Source organism: Rana temporaria, chromosome 9, assembly GCF_905171775.1.
Source record: "Rana temporaria chromosome 9, aRanTem1.1, whole genome shotgun sequence".
Classification (NCBI taxonomy): domain Eukaryota; kingdom Metazoa; phylum Chordata; class Amphibia; order Anura; family Ranidae; genus Rana; species Rana temporaria.
The window spans coordinates 182765983-182780032 of NC_053497.1; the positions used below are offsets into that span (position 1 = coordinate 182765983).

General features: G+C 47.6%; 1 protein-coding gene across 1 annotated transcript in view; it reads right to left on the minus strand.

Moving 5' to 3' along the window:
* The window catches only part of LOC120914370 (xaa-Pro aminopeptidase 2-like), a 52613-nt gene that overhangs the window by 11555 nt on the left and 27008 nt on the right, over nt 1-14050 (minus strand). The window contains exons 12-18 of the mRNA XM_040325056.1: nt 9737-9826; nt 9242-9351; nt 8887-8964; nt 7396-7467; nt 5275-5335; nt 3959-4028; nt 2022-2126 (exon numbers count right to left, since the gene is read on the minus strand). Coding sequence (XP_040180990.1) covers nt 2022-2126; nt 3959-4028; nt 5275-5335; nt 7396-7467; nt 8887-8964; nt 9242-9351; nt 9737-9826 — 586 coding nt within the window. The remainder of the gene's footprint in view (nt 1-2021; nt 2127-3958; nt 4029-5274; nt 5336-7395; nt 7468-8886; nt 8965-9241; nt 9352-9736; nt 9827-14050) is intronic.

A 14050-nucleotide genomic window follows, 5' to 3' on the forward strand; every position in this document is an offset into this window, starting at 1 on the left:
TATTATTATTATTATACAGATGGAGCCAATTTATGACTGTAATATTATTTTCTATGACAGTTTTTTACTTAAAAAAAAAAAAATTAAAATGCAAAAAAAGTTTTCCATGGTTTGTGGCATGAAGCTTGATGTGAAACTACAGTAAAATATTTTGGGTGTCAATTTAATTTTTTTATTATTATTGTATCTTTATTTTACAGATATTTATTACAGGGGACACCCATTACAATGGTGTCATTGGGACACCTGCCCCGTCCAACATCAGCGCCTGACCACACCAATGCTCTTCTGGAAGAATGGTCAAACATTCCCATAGACGCCCTCCTAAACCTTGTGGACGGCCTTCCCAGAAGAGGTGAAGGTGTTATAGCGGCAAAGGGCGGGGCCAACTCAATATTGAACCCTCCGGACTAAGACTGGGATGCAATTAAAGTTCATCATTTGCTAGATTCAGGATGGCGAACGCATACTTGCGGCGGCGTAGCTTATGGCATTTAGGCTACGCCGCTGTAAGTTAGCGAGGGAAGTACATGATTCACATAGTACTTGCCTGCTAAGTTACGGCGGCGTAGCCTAAATCGGGCGGGCGTAAAGGCTCATACACACGGTAGGACATCCAACAAAATTTCCCTTGGATTTTTGTCTTAATTGATTTGTCCGATCACACCCATAGCATACACACGCTCGGACTTTTCTGCAAACTTTTCTAACACTTTCCCAACATCACGTGGTTTTACTTGCTCTTTACCGCCACCCTTTGGTTAACTTCTGCTATTGTTGGTTGAGTTTAACATTGGTTCTGAGCATGCGCATTTGTACTTTGTCCAAAAGTCCGATGGTTTGCTGTACACACGGTCGCACTTTGCACAATCGGACTTTTCGGAACAGAAAGTTGGTCCGTTCACAGACCCAACTTTTTGTCCGATTGAAGCCAAAAAAGTTGGTCCGATGGAACGTACACACGGTCGGACAAATACGAAAAGTGCCGGATTTTGAAGTTGGTTGGGCAAAAGTCCGACCGTGTGTACGGGGCTTAAGGGCGCCCAATTCAAAATAGGCTGAGGGGGCGTGTTTTGTGTTAATGGGGCTTGACCCGACGTGATTGACTTTTTTTGGAACTGCGCATGCGCCGTGCGCCTACATTTCCCAGTGTGCATTGCGGCTAAGTCCGCCGCACGGGCCTATTGATTTCGACGTGGACGTAAACTACGTAAATCCCTATTCACGGACGACTTGCGCAAACGACGTAAAATTTTCGAATTTCGATGCGCGAACTGCGGCCATACTTTAACATTACTATTCCAGCTATTTGATGGAATATCTTTAGGCCTGATAAAGCGTTACGTAAACGGCGCATCTGTACTGCGTCGGCCGGACGTACGTTCGTGAATAGGCGTATCTAGTGATTTACATATTCTACGCCGACCGCAACGGAAGCGCCACCTAGCGACCAGCCTAAATATTGCACCCTAAGATAGGACGGCGCAGGCGGTCGTATCTTAGATAGGTTTCAGTGTATCTCTGTTTGAGAATACACCTAAACTTAGGACAGCGCAGATTCCGAGTTAGGTCGGCGTATCTACTAATACTCTACAGATACGCCGGCCTAACTCTTTCTGAATCTAGCTATAAGACTGTGATGCAATTGAAGTTCATGTGCGTGTAAAGGCAGGCGTCCCAATACTTTTGATAATATAGTTTATACACAGAGAGAGACACACGCTTATAAATGTAAAACAAACATTTTAAAACGTATTAAAATGTTGACGGTGTCAGGAGGATCTTATCAAATAGTAAATTACACATAGAAATAATCCCGTGTGGCGACACTCGTACTCTCTCTCTTTTTTTCCCCTGTTATTATAGTTATAGAGAGACATTCAGAAGAGGGAAAAAAGTAGCGCAATAGACGGAGATGATCGGGAATTCCGGTGACCGTACCCCAAGAAACATCCCCATGGGATATAAAGATTCAACTTCTCAATATTCACACAGAACCGAGACGCCAACTTATGACTTACATTCATGAACAGAAAAAAAAACTCCGATGCCGTGTCCTGTCCCGTGCCCAAAATTCAGACCCGCCTCCCACAGGGCGCGCCGGGCGATCGATTCGATGTTAATTCCTGCCAAGAAATAAAAAACAGATCATTATCAGCGATGTGGTCGCCATTCGGGGGCCCCGGTTGGGTGCCGACTCCCGGCTGGGCTTCCTGTGTGGCTTTTGATGCTTCTGAGACCCTCCCGAAATATTTCCTGTACTTACAGTGCCTTGAAAAAGTATTCATACCCCTTGAAATGTTCCACATTTTGTCATTTTTGATACAGTGTATTGGCATGTATGATAATGTAATACAATGTCTACATTATATCTATATACAGTGCCTGGAAAAAGTATTCATACCCCTTGACATTCCCCACACTTTCTCATGTTACACCCCAAAAAAACGTAAATGTATTTTATTGGGATTTTATGTGAGAGACACAAAGTGTCACATAATTGTGAAGTGGAAGGAAAATGATACAAAGAAATGTGTGAAAAGTGTGGGGGAGGGGCATTTGTATGGCGCCCCCCGGAGTCAATTCTTGGTAGAACCCCCTTTCTCTACAAGTCTTTTTGGGGGGGTCTCTACCAGCTTTGCACATCTAGAGAGGGACATTTCTCCTCCATTCTTCTTCTTTGTAAAATATCTCAAGCTCTGTCAGATTGGATGGAGAGCGTCTGTGATCAGCAATTTTCAAGTCTTGACCACAGATTCTCAATGGGATTTAGGTCTGGACTGTGACTGGGCCATTCTAACACATGAATAGGCTTTGATCTAAACCCTTCCATTGTAGCTCTGGCTGTACTTTAGGGTCGTTGTCCTGCTGGAAGGTGAACCTCCCCCCCCCCCCCCGGTCTCAAGTCTTTTGCAGACTCTAACAGGTTTTCTTAATATAAATGATAATGGGCCAGATTCCCGTACATCCTGCGGTGGCGGCGCGTAAGCTATTTACACTACGCCGCCACTACTTACAGGAGCAAGTGCCGTATTCCCCAAACACTTGCTCCGTAATTTGCGGCGGCGTAGTGTAAATGGCCCGGCGTATGGCTGCGTAATTTAAAGGGGGCGCCGATCGAACTGGGCATGGCCCGGGCGTAAAAATAGCCCAGTGCGCATGCTCCAGCTCACGACGGAAAACGTCAATGACGCCGACGTGAGCGTCATTGACGTAAAGTCCTATTCGTGAACGACTTAGGAAAACGACGGAAAAAGACGACGCTGACCCGACGCCATACTTAACATGGCATACGACGGACCTTCGTAAACTTGCCCCTCATATAGCAGGGGCAAGTTTACGGAAACGTCGTAAATTCACTGCGTCGACCGCGCGTACGTTCGGGAATCTCGCGTAAATAGCTAATTTGCATAGACGACGGGGAAAACGACGGAGGCGACACCTAGCGGCGGAAAAAAAAAATTGCATTTAAGATCTGACAGAGTAAGAGACTTACGCCTGTCGGATCTAAGGGATATCTATGCGTAACTGATTCTAAGAATCAGTCGCATAGATACGACGGCCCAGATTAGGACTTACGACGGTGTTGCAAATGGCGTTGCGCCGTCGTAAGCCCTTTGAGAATCTGGGCCAATATGTCTAACATTTTTTAACATCTCAAAGTTTAAAAAATGTTAGTCATGTTATCATTTATGTAAAAAAAAAAATTGTTCCCCATTATTAGCTTTCTTATTTGGCGAACTAACATTGGGAACTCTGGGGGGGGGCGGCACTCCTGCCACCCTTATAGAATGGCTCAGACTGTCTACATAAACCAGATCAAAAAACATAAAAACTCCTCCATATTATATATAACTTGATACTCTTTAGGATTCCTAAAAGGATCCCTTAGTAGAATATATTCCAGGACTGATATATATATATATATATATATAGAGACTCGGGATCCGGAGTTTACCTAATGCCCTTGGTGGGAATACAAGTTGGCTCAGCTCAATATTTCCGATCAGGACCCGAGTGTAGGCTTCCTAGAGGAGAAAATACAGCCAGTTAAAAATAGTCTTCATCATCATCATAATCTCCATCATTATCCTCATATCCTTATCATACATTATCCATATCATTATTATCATTATCTATATCCAGGGGAGGGCTGGCAGGGGGGGCAGGGTGGAAATCTCCCCCCGGGCTGGTGACACTATGCACAGCCACCGGCGGCCACTACCAAATGCTGTTTTTGCAGAGCAGGAATATGCCTGCTGGAGCTCTGCTAACTCAGGTCACGGCCCCCGTTCACCTCCCGCTGTGCGGCCGTGCCTGTGTCAGCTCCGAGGTAGATGGCTGCAGAGCTGAGCTATGTCCCGTCTCGCACATAGCTCAGCCTCAGCGCACACCAGCGCTGACATCCCCTTCTCTCTCTCTGCACAGACACGAGGAGAGATAGAGCTCATCTGCTCCTCCTCCTTCTGAGTCTGCCCTGCCCACACTCCCCAGGCATGTGTGGGCACTGGACAGGAAGTTTGAACCCAAAAAAGCATCAGACAGCCTGCCTGCGCCTCAGCCTCCATCCTGGTGAGCTCACCCTCTCTAGTCTCTTCTGCCTCCCAGTGTATAAAAAGGGGTGTTCTGTGGACTTTGTTAAAGGAAAGGGGGCTCTGATGTAAGGGGAGGCCTCTGTGCGGACTCTTGTGATCATGAAACATTTTAGACTGTTTTCCTCGATCCATCACTTTTCCACGCTCTATGGGCCACTTGACTGGACTTGCCCCCCAGGCCTAAGGCTGCCAGCCCTCCCCTGTCCATATAGTCATTATCATTCATATCATCATCATAATCTTCATTCATATCCAGGGGCGGCCCTTCCATCACCACTGGCCCCTTTCAGGATGCCGGATGCATGGATTCCAATGGTGTTTTTTTTTTTTTTGAAGCACTGATTAGAGTGCCACACACATGATTGGCTGAAAGGACAGGCGATCCTGTTGGACGCCTAGGAGGAGGGAAGGAGCCGCATGCTGGAAGCCATCCGATGGAGGGGAGGACACGGAGCCACTGCACGCTGCCCGCCACCCTCTACCCGCCTAGATGGGGTAAGTGCCTGGACCGACGGGCAAACAGCTTAGGGGGGGGGGACTTTTTCCATCTGAAGAAGATCAGAGGGAGAAGATTTCAGAGAAGACCCGGCAAAAGAGCGAAAAGACAGCGTAAATGAGATTGATACCAAAAAGCCTGAGGTTCCCCTTTAATCTGAGGTTGTCCTGTAATAAATCTTACCTTTTCAAAGGCGGTGGGTGTCCCCCAGTGCACCGTCCTTGTGATGTCCGTTGTTCCGTCGCTAAATAAAGTTTAGAAAGAAACTTTGTATCAATCTGTTCACTAGATACACAGAAAATAAAAGTAGAACGTTTCATTCAGTTCTGGGCTCAGATGTAGCAGTCATGGAATTAATCCAGGAGATTAAACCGACAGTCATGGGCAAAAATATTGGCACCCCAATTGCCCGCCCCCCGCCACCCCCCCACTGCATCTCTTCCCGAGTCCCAGCGGTCGCTTCTCCTCCCAGCCAATCAGGTCTTTGGACTCCTGGCCAATCGGTCCTATGACTCCCAGCCAATCGGGTCCTAAGACTCCCAGCCAATCGGGTCCTAAGACTCTTGGCCAAACAGGTCCAAGGACTCCCGGTCAATTGGGTCATAAGACTCCCAGCCAATCGGGTCTTTGGACTCCCAGCCAATCGGGTCCTAAGACTCCCAGCCAATCGGGTCCTAAGACTCCCAGCCAATCGGGTCATAAGACTCCCAGCCAATCGGGTCATAAGACTCCCAGCCAATCGGGTCCTAAGACTCCCAGCCAATCGGGTCCTAAGACTCCCGGCCAATCGGGTCCTAAGACTTCTGGCCAATCAGGTCCTAAGACTCTCGGCCAAACAGGTCCTAAGACTCTCGGCCAATCGGGTCATAAGACTCCCAGCCAATCGGGTCTTTGGACTCCTGGCCAATCGGGTCCTAAGACTCCTGGCCAATCAGGTCCTAAGACTCCTGGCCAATCAGGTCCTAAAACTCTCGGCCAATCGGGTCCTAAGACTCCCAGCCAATCGGGTCCTAAGACTCCTGGCCAATCCGGTCCTAAGACTTCTGGCCAATCAGGTCCTAAGACTCTCGGCCAAACAGGTCCTAAGACTCTCGGCCAAACAGGTCCTAAGACTCTCGGCCAAACAGGTCCTAAGACTCTCGGCCAATCGGGTCTTTGGACTCCCGGCCAATCGGGTCTTTGGACTCCTGGCCAATCGGGTCCTAAGACTCCTGGCCAATCAGGTCCTAAAACTCTCGGCCAATCGGGTCCTAAGACTCTCGGCCAATCGGGTCCTAAGACTCTCGGCCAAACAGGTCCTAAGACTCTCGGCCAATCGGGTCTTTGGACTCCCGGCCAATCGGGTCTTTGGACTCCTGGCCAATCGGGTCCTAAGACTCCTGGCCAATCAGGTCCTAAAACTCTCGGCCAATCGGGTCCTAAGACTCCCAGCCAATCGGGTCTTTGGACTCCTGGCCAATCGGGTCCTAAGACTCCTGGCCAATCAGGTCCTAAAACTCTCGGCCAATCGGGTCCTAAGACTCCCAGCCAATCGGGTCCTAAGACTCCTGGCCAATCCGGTCCTAAGACTTCTGGCCAATCAGGTCCTAAGACTCTCGGCCAAACAGGTCCAAGGACTCCCGGACAATTGGGTCCTAAGACTCCCGGCCAATCGGGTCTTTGGACTCCTGGCCAAACGGGTCCTAAGACTTCTGGCCAATCGGGTCCTAAGACTCTTGGCCAAACAGGTCCAAGGACTCCTGGCCAATCAGGTTCTAGGACTCCCGGCCAATCGGGTCCTAAGACTTCTGGCCAATCAGGTCCTAAGACTCTCGGCCAAACAGGTCCAAGGACTCCCGGTCAATTGGGTCCTAAGACTCCTGGCCAATCGGGTCCTAAAAGTCTTGGCCAATTGGGTCCTAAGACTCCTGGTCAATTGGGTCTTAGGACTCGCTTCCCCCTTCTACCAAAAATCTTCCCCTTCCAACTGCCCCTATCTAGCACAAATACTTCCCCCTCCAATCCCTCCTTCTACCACAAATCCTCCCCCCTCCAACTGCCCCCCCCCCCATCTAGCACAGTTCCTGGGCTCCAGTACTCAGTTCTGATCCACAGAATGCCAGCATTTTGAAATCCCGGGACAGTCCCGCAGAATCCGGGATGGTTGGGAGGTATAAATTTACACCCCTAAGAATTTTGTTACCAGGGAAACCCCCCATGCCCCCCCCCCCAGGCTACATCACTAGATTGTAGTACTTGTATTTTACAGTCAGAAAATAGTAACACAACAAAGGTTTTCGCGATTGGTCTGGTCCTGATACTCACAAGTATTGTCCCCCGGAATCCACCAGATAGATTTCATTCACACTCAGCGGCCGGTTGGTTTCATTAGTGGACCTGTAACATGAAAATATATACAATGATAAGAATTTTTACAGCCTTGTGTTACCCTTCGGACTCTTTGAGGAGTTTCTATTTAAAAAAAAAAAATGTGCAAAGCGATTCGTCCTGTGAAACTACCTGTGCGTTTGTTGGGCGCTAATGCCGGCAAAAATCGAATGTTACCAGGCTATTTTCTCTCAGGGTCGGATGTTCTTTATTCATAAGAATTGCATGAATCAGGAATATACCACATTATGGCCAGTAGATGGATCTGAGGGTTATAGAAAACAAATATTTATTTCCTATGATCATCAGCTCCATCTAAAGGCCATAAAGAGATATTTTTCCGATTCACACTCGAAAAAACTCGAGGCTGTTATTGTTATTGGAGCTTCACCAAAGTATTGGGAGGAGTCTGTGATGCTTATGTACATGGGAGGAGCCTGTGATACTTATGTACATGGGAGGAGCCTGTGATACTTGTGTACATGGGAGGAGCCTGTGATACTTATGTACATGGGAGGAGCCTGTGATACTTGTGTACATGGGAGGAGCCTGTGATACTTATGTACATGGGAGGAGCCTGTGATACTTGTGTACATGGGAGGAGCCTGTGATACTTATGTATATGGGATGAGCCTGTGATACTTATGTACATGGGAGGAGCCTGTGATACTTGTGTACATGGGAGGAGCCTGTGATACTTGTGTACATGGGAGGAGCCTGTGATACTTGTGTACATGGGAGGAGCCTGTGATACTTGTGTACATGGGAGGAGCCTGTGATACTTGTGTACATGGGAGGAGCCTGTGATACTTGTGTACATGGGAGGAGCCTGTGATACTTGTGTACATGGGGGGAGCCTGTGATACTTATGTACATGGGGGGAGCCTGTGATACTTATGTACATGGGGGGAGCCTGTGATACTTATGTACATGGGAGGAGCCTGTGATACTCATGTACATGGGAGGAGCCTGTGATACTCATGTACATGGGAGGAGCCTGTGATACTCATGTACATGGGAGGAGCCTGTGATACTTATGTACATGGGAGGAGCCTGTGATACTTATGTACATGGGAGGAGCCTGTGATACTTATGTACATGGGAGGAGCCTGTGATACTTATGTACATGGGAGGAGCCTGTGATACTTATGTACATGGGAGGAGCCTGTGATACTTATGTACATGGGAGGAGCCTGTGATACTTATGTACATGGGAGGAGCCTGTGATACTTATGTACATGGGAGAAGTCTGTGATACTTATGTATATGGGAGGAGCCTGTGATACTTATGTATATGGGAGGAGCCTGTGATACTTATGTATATGGGAGGAGCCTGTGATACTTATGTATATGGGAGGAGCCTGTGATACTTATGTATATGGGAGGTCTAGCTCTAAGAGCAAAAGTCAACAACCCTGAGCCTTGTACCTGTAATGTGGAAGAGCCGCGTTCAGTCCGCCGGCGGAGATGGTGGTAAAACTTGGACCTTTATAATACTGCTGCTTCCTGTCCAGAGATACAAGAAGATCATTAACGAGAGACGAAGAAGTAACCGATTTAACAACTCAACACATTCATGAGATCTATAATGTATATGTAAGGGGGGAGACAAAATATAACAGAATACGATCTTGTGAAGAATGATAGTTTTAAATATGTGAACAGAAATAAAAGTTTCGATTTTGAAATGTTTTTTTTTTTTTTCCGGCTCTATATAAAGATTTTGGGATACACAGATGAAGGAAATCATACAATGTAAATACGGAGCGGCCATGACACTTACTCTCGGCGTCCATCAACAAAACTTGCGCCGCTCAGTTCCGTCACTGTATTGGTGGGGACGGTTTTCTCCAACCAGGCCAAATATTCAATGACCGCCACAGCGTCCCGGATCTACGATGTAACATTTTTATAGTTATATATATATATATATATATATATATATATATATACACACAGTATCTCCCAAAAGTGAGTACACCCCTCAGTCACATCTTTGTAAATATTTTCTTTTATCTTTTCATGTGAACTACACGGAAGAAATGACACTTTGCTACAATGTAACGTATTTGGTGTCAGATGGTGCCTGGAGATACGCCGGCGTAAGTCTTTGAGAATCTGGGCCAAAGTGTCATTTCTTCAGATAGAAGAAAAGATTTACACAAATGTGATTGAGGGGTGTACTTACTTTTGTGAGATACTGTATATATATATATATATATATATTGGGTTGTATTGTACTCGGCTCTTTTAAAGTAAAATAAGAAGTTGTCCTTACATGACAGTCCTTCATCAGTCTCCGCTCCTTTTCATTTTTCACAGCTTTTGTCATCAGAACTGGAGAGAAACTCTCCGATAAAAGTTTACTCTGCAAAAAAAAGATTGAATATTAAATAATTATATGATTTGTATTGCAGCCAATGAAATCACCGAGATACTTAATTAGTCCCTTAACTGTTGCCTAAACGATTACACCCACCATTGGTCTACCTCCACATAGACATGTGTACTGCCAAAAATATGTGTTCGTTTTCAATTTTATTTGTTTTTCGGGTCATTCGTTACGATCGAAATCCATACCGCGCGGGGGGCGTGGCCAACCGCCGAGCTGTATGGAAGCCTGATCTCACAGCTCCTGCACTGACCGGAGGATTTTTCGCCTAAACAGCTAACCTACACCCTGCAAATGCATCATCAGAACCAGCACACACTGGGGAACCCACCCGGCAACTCCAGAAAACGGAGAGAAGACCGCCCGCCTCGGAAGCTTACCGACTTCTTCTCCTCACCTCACGGCGCCTCGATCCAAGATGGCGCCCGCGACCGCTCACCGCGAGGAGGGAGGACACACGCTGGCATGCTTGAGGCTGTGGATGCGCCTGTACATCCCAGCTCACCCCTTCACGACCCACCGCCGCAGTCCGGACCATCCTCCACTACTGCCAGCCCTGCCAAGGCGCGGATGCGGATGGACTCTAATCCCCAGGCCTATGAGGTAAGGCCTGCACTGGACTGTCTCCCCTCACTAGCCCCAGCATCCTCCCCCATAGCTGCATTTCCCACCGCTGATCAACCAGTCATGGACACAGTACTAAAAGACATGCTGATGTCCCTACATAGCTCGCTGCACAGCGACATTGCTACCATGATTTCTGCCTTTAAAACCGAAATAACACACGTGAACAATAGAGTAGGCCGCATCGAACACCAGATGAGCGCCATGACAGTCACAGTTAATGACTTGGTAGATGCCCACGACCACACTAAAGAGGACCATCAATGGTTGCGCGCCAAGATGGCGGACCTCGAGGACAGGTCAAGACGCAACAATGTGAAGATACGTGGCATCCCTGAATCGGTCATACCCGCCGACCTTAACACCTACGCCAGGCAATTGATCACCACGCTCCTACCTGATCTCCCCCCTGTGGAAACGATCATTGACCGAATTCACCGCCTGCCAAAGCCCTCTCACCTACCACCTGAAATACCCCGTGACACTCTCATGAGGGTTCATTTTTACCACACTAAGGATATGCTCATGTCCAAATCCAGGCGCCTTGGCCAATTACCTGCGCCCTATACGAAACTGCAGCTTTTCGCTGACATCTCCCAGTACACCCGTCAACAAAGAAGACAACTCCAAACCATAACTAAACCACTGAACAACCACAAGATTCCCTACCAATGGGGCTTCCCGACCAAGCTCATGATCACCAGGAATGGAATTAAACACAATATACATACGGTAGAAGAAGGCATCCGCTTCCTTAAAAAATGGCACATCATTCCGGATGGCAACGCAACACCCCAGGAATCGTTCCCCGACAACCTGCAATCCAGCGCCATGGAATCTCACCCCAGCGTGGCTAATTGACCATAGGGTTAGTGCACTCATCACAAATCTCCTTGATATGCACTCCGGTCGGTGCCTGCTCGTTGCAGTTGATACACGGACTTTTACCCCCCAAATACTCAGTAGTCATTTCTGACATACTACTGGCCACGGTGTCTTCAACACACCCAGCACTGTTGTTACCCTATTTGAAATTACTGTTCTTATTGTTAACCCTTCCTAGTGATTCCTCACTGTCTTCTTTCTTCCCCCACTCCTCCTGACCCCCGGAGAGCACCATACTCCTGAGAAGAAATACTCCCTGAACTGAACACTGATCCTACGCCGCATCCCACCTGATTCCCCCCTGGAAGATCCACAACGAACCGTGAGTACCTGACTGTCCACACCTACTACACTCTACCAGCACAATGCCAAAATTCATGACACTAAATGTAAAAGGCCTGAATCACCCTGCAAAGAGGGCGTCACTGTGGAAAACTGCTCGCACTTCTCTCTGTGACGTCATATGTGTGCAAGAAACGCATTTTAAATCCACGGCAGAACCAACCTGTTCTAACAAACTTTTCCCAACTATCTTAAAGGCCTCTGGACCGGAGAAAAAACATGGAGTCTTGATCGCCATCAAAGACACTATACTTTTTACCCTCCACAACAGCATAGCGGATGTCAATGGCAGATACCTAGCTCTAGACTGCTCCTTGGACAATGTCAGATATACCATAGTGAATGTTTATGCTCCCAACACAAGGCAAATCAGCTTTCTATCTAGACTTATGAAGAAACTCAGTCGCTTTAAGCAAGGACACCTCATCATCTGTGGGGATTTTAACATGGTCCCCGACAACTCAATCGATGCCTCTTCCCGAACAGGCAGGAATGCCTCACCTATGGGCTCCTTCCTAAAAACGCACGACCTGTACGACGCCTGGAGGTGTCTCCACACCACCGAAAGAGACTATTCCTACTTCTCCCCCCGCCACAATTCCTACACGAGAATTGACTACTTCCTAGTGGACAAATGGTCCCTTCCCAGAGTCTCGAACTCAGAGATCTCCACCATTACGTGGTCTGACCACGCACCCGTCACCATGTCCTTAAATGCCTCCCCCTCCCTTGCACGCTCAAGGGTCTGGAGGGCTAATGCGGCCCTCATTCAATCCCCACATCACTCTGCATATATCAAAGACTGCCTAACCGAATTTTTCTCCCTGAATGCAGGTTCTGTAAATGATAACTCCACGCTGTGGAATGCCCACAAGGCTTTCATACGTGGAATATTTATTCAGTTAGGGGCAAGAGAGAGGAGGTTGAAAACGCAACGTCTAGACACCCTGACATCTGAGATAAGAACGTTAGAGGCCCAAAACCAATCCAATCCCACTCCTGCTACCAAGAACAAATTAGACCTCCTAAGGAGTGATCTTAGAGCCCACCTAATGGATTCCTATGAAAGAGCGCATACCCATTTCAGGGCTACCCACTACTCCACGGGCAACAAAGCCGGTAAAGCAATGGCTAATAGAATCAAAGGCCAGATCGCCAAAACTAAAATTACCCACCTGTTCCACCCTTCCTCAAAACGGAAACTTATTGACCCCACAGAGATTGCTGATGCTTTCAGCCACTATTATAACACTCTGTATAACTTAAAGGATGACAGTTCAGTACCCCAACCTTCTCCCCAAGACATAGCATCATTTCTCCAAGACATCAATCTCCCTAAACTGTCTGCGGACCAATTGGAGTTACTGAACGCCCCTTTTACTCCCCTGGAAATTCAAAACACAATCTCAGGTTTGCCCCCCAACAAGTCCCCTGGCCCTGATGGCTTAACGGGCGAATACTACAAAAAATTTGGCCCAATACTCGCACCTTTCCTGACCAAAGTCTGTAACGATGCTGCATCCTCCTCCTCTCTCCCCCCGGAAATGCTGTCCGCCCTGATTGTTACTCTACCGAAGCCAGGCAAGGAACCCACATGTGCCCAAAACTTCCGACCCATTTCCCTCCTTAACTTAGACGCTAAAATCCACGCTAAACTAATAGCCAACCGTCTGATAGACTTAATGCCCCTGCTCATACATAAGGACCAGTCGGGCTTCACTAAGGGTAGGCAGACCTTTGATGCAACCCGTAGACTCATTGACCTCATCCACACGGCGGGGTCGACTCGAACGCCTTCTCTGCTCCTATCACTGGATGCGGAGAAGGCGTTCGATCGAGTCCATTGGGGCTATATGCATGCAACACTCGTTAAATTTGGGTTTCAGGGCCCTATACTATCCGCCATCATGGCGCTGTACTCTTCTCCCTCAGCCCAAGTATATACCTCGGAAATACTCTCGAAACCCTTTTTGATCTCCAACGGCACACGCCAAGGATGTCCCCTATCACCGCTAATCTTTAATCTCATCATGGAACCTCTGGCAGAACACGTTAGAACGCACGACTCAATAACGGGCCTTACAATTGGCACCTCGGACCATAAAATCAATTTGTTTGCCGATGACGTGATAATAATGCTGACTGACCCCCTCTCCTCCCTGGCTTCGGTACAGCTACTACTGCAGAGATTTGGTAACGTATCTTATTATAAGGTGAATGAACAAAAGTCATATATTCTAGACATAGGCCTGGACGCCATCACTAGCAACTTACTTAGGAACATATACCCGTATCCTTGGGCAGACGCGGGAATACCATATTTAGGCATCACGCTGACTAAATCCACAT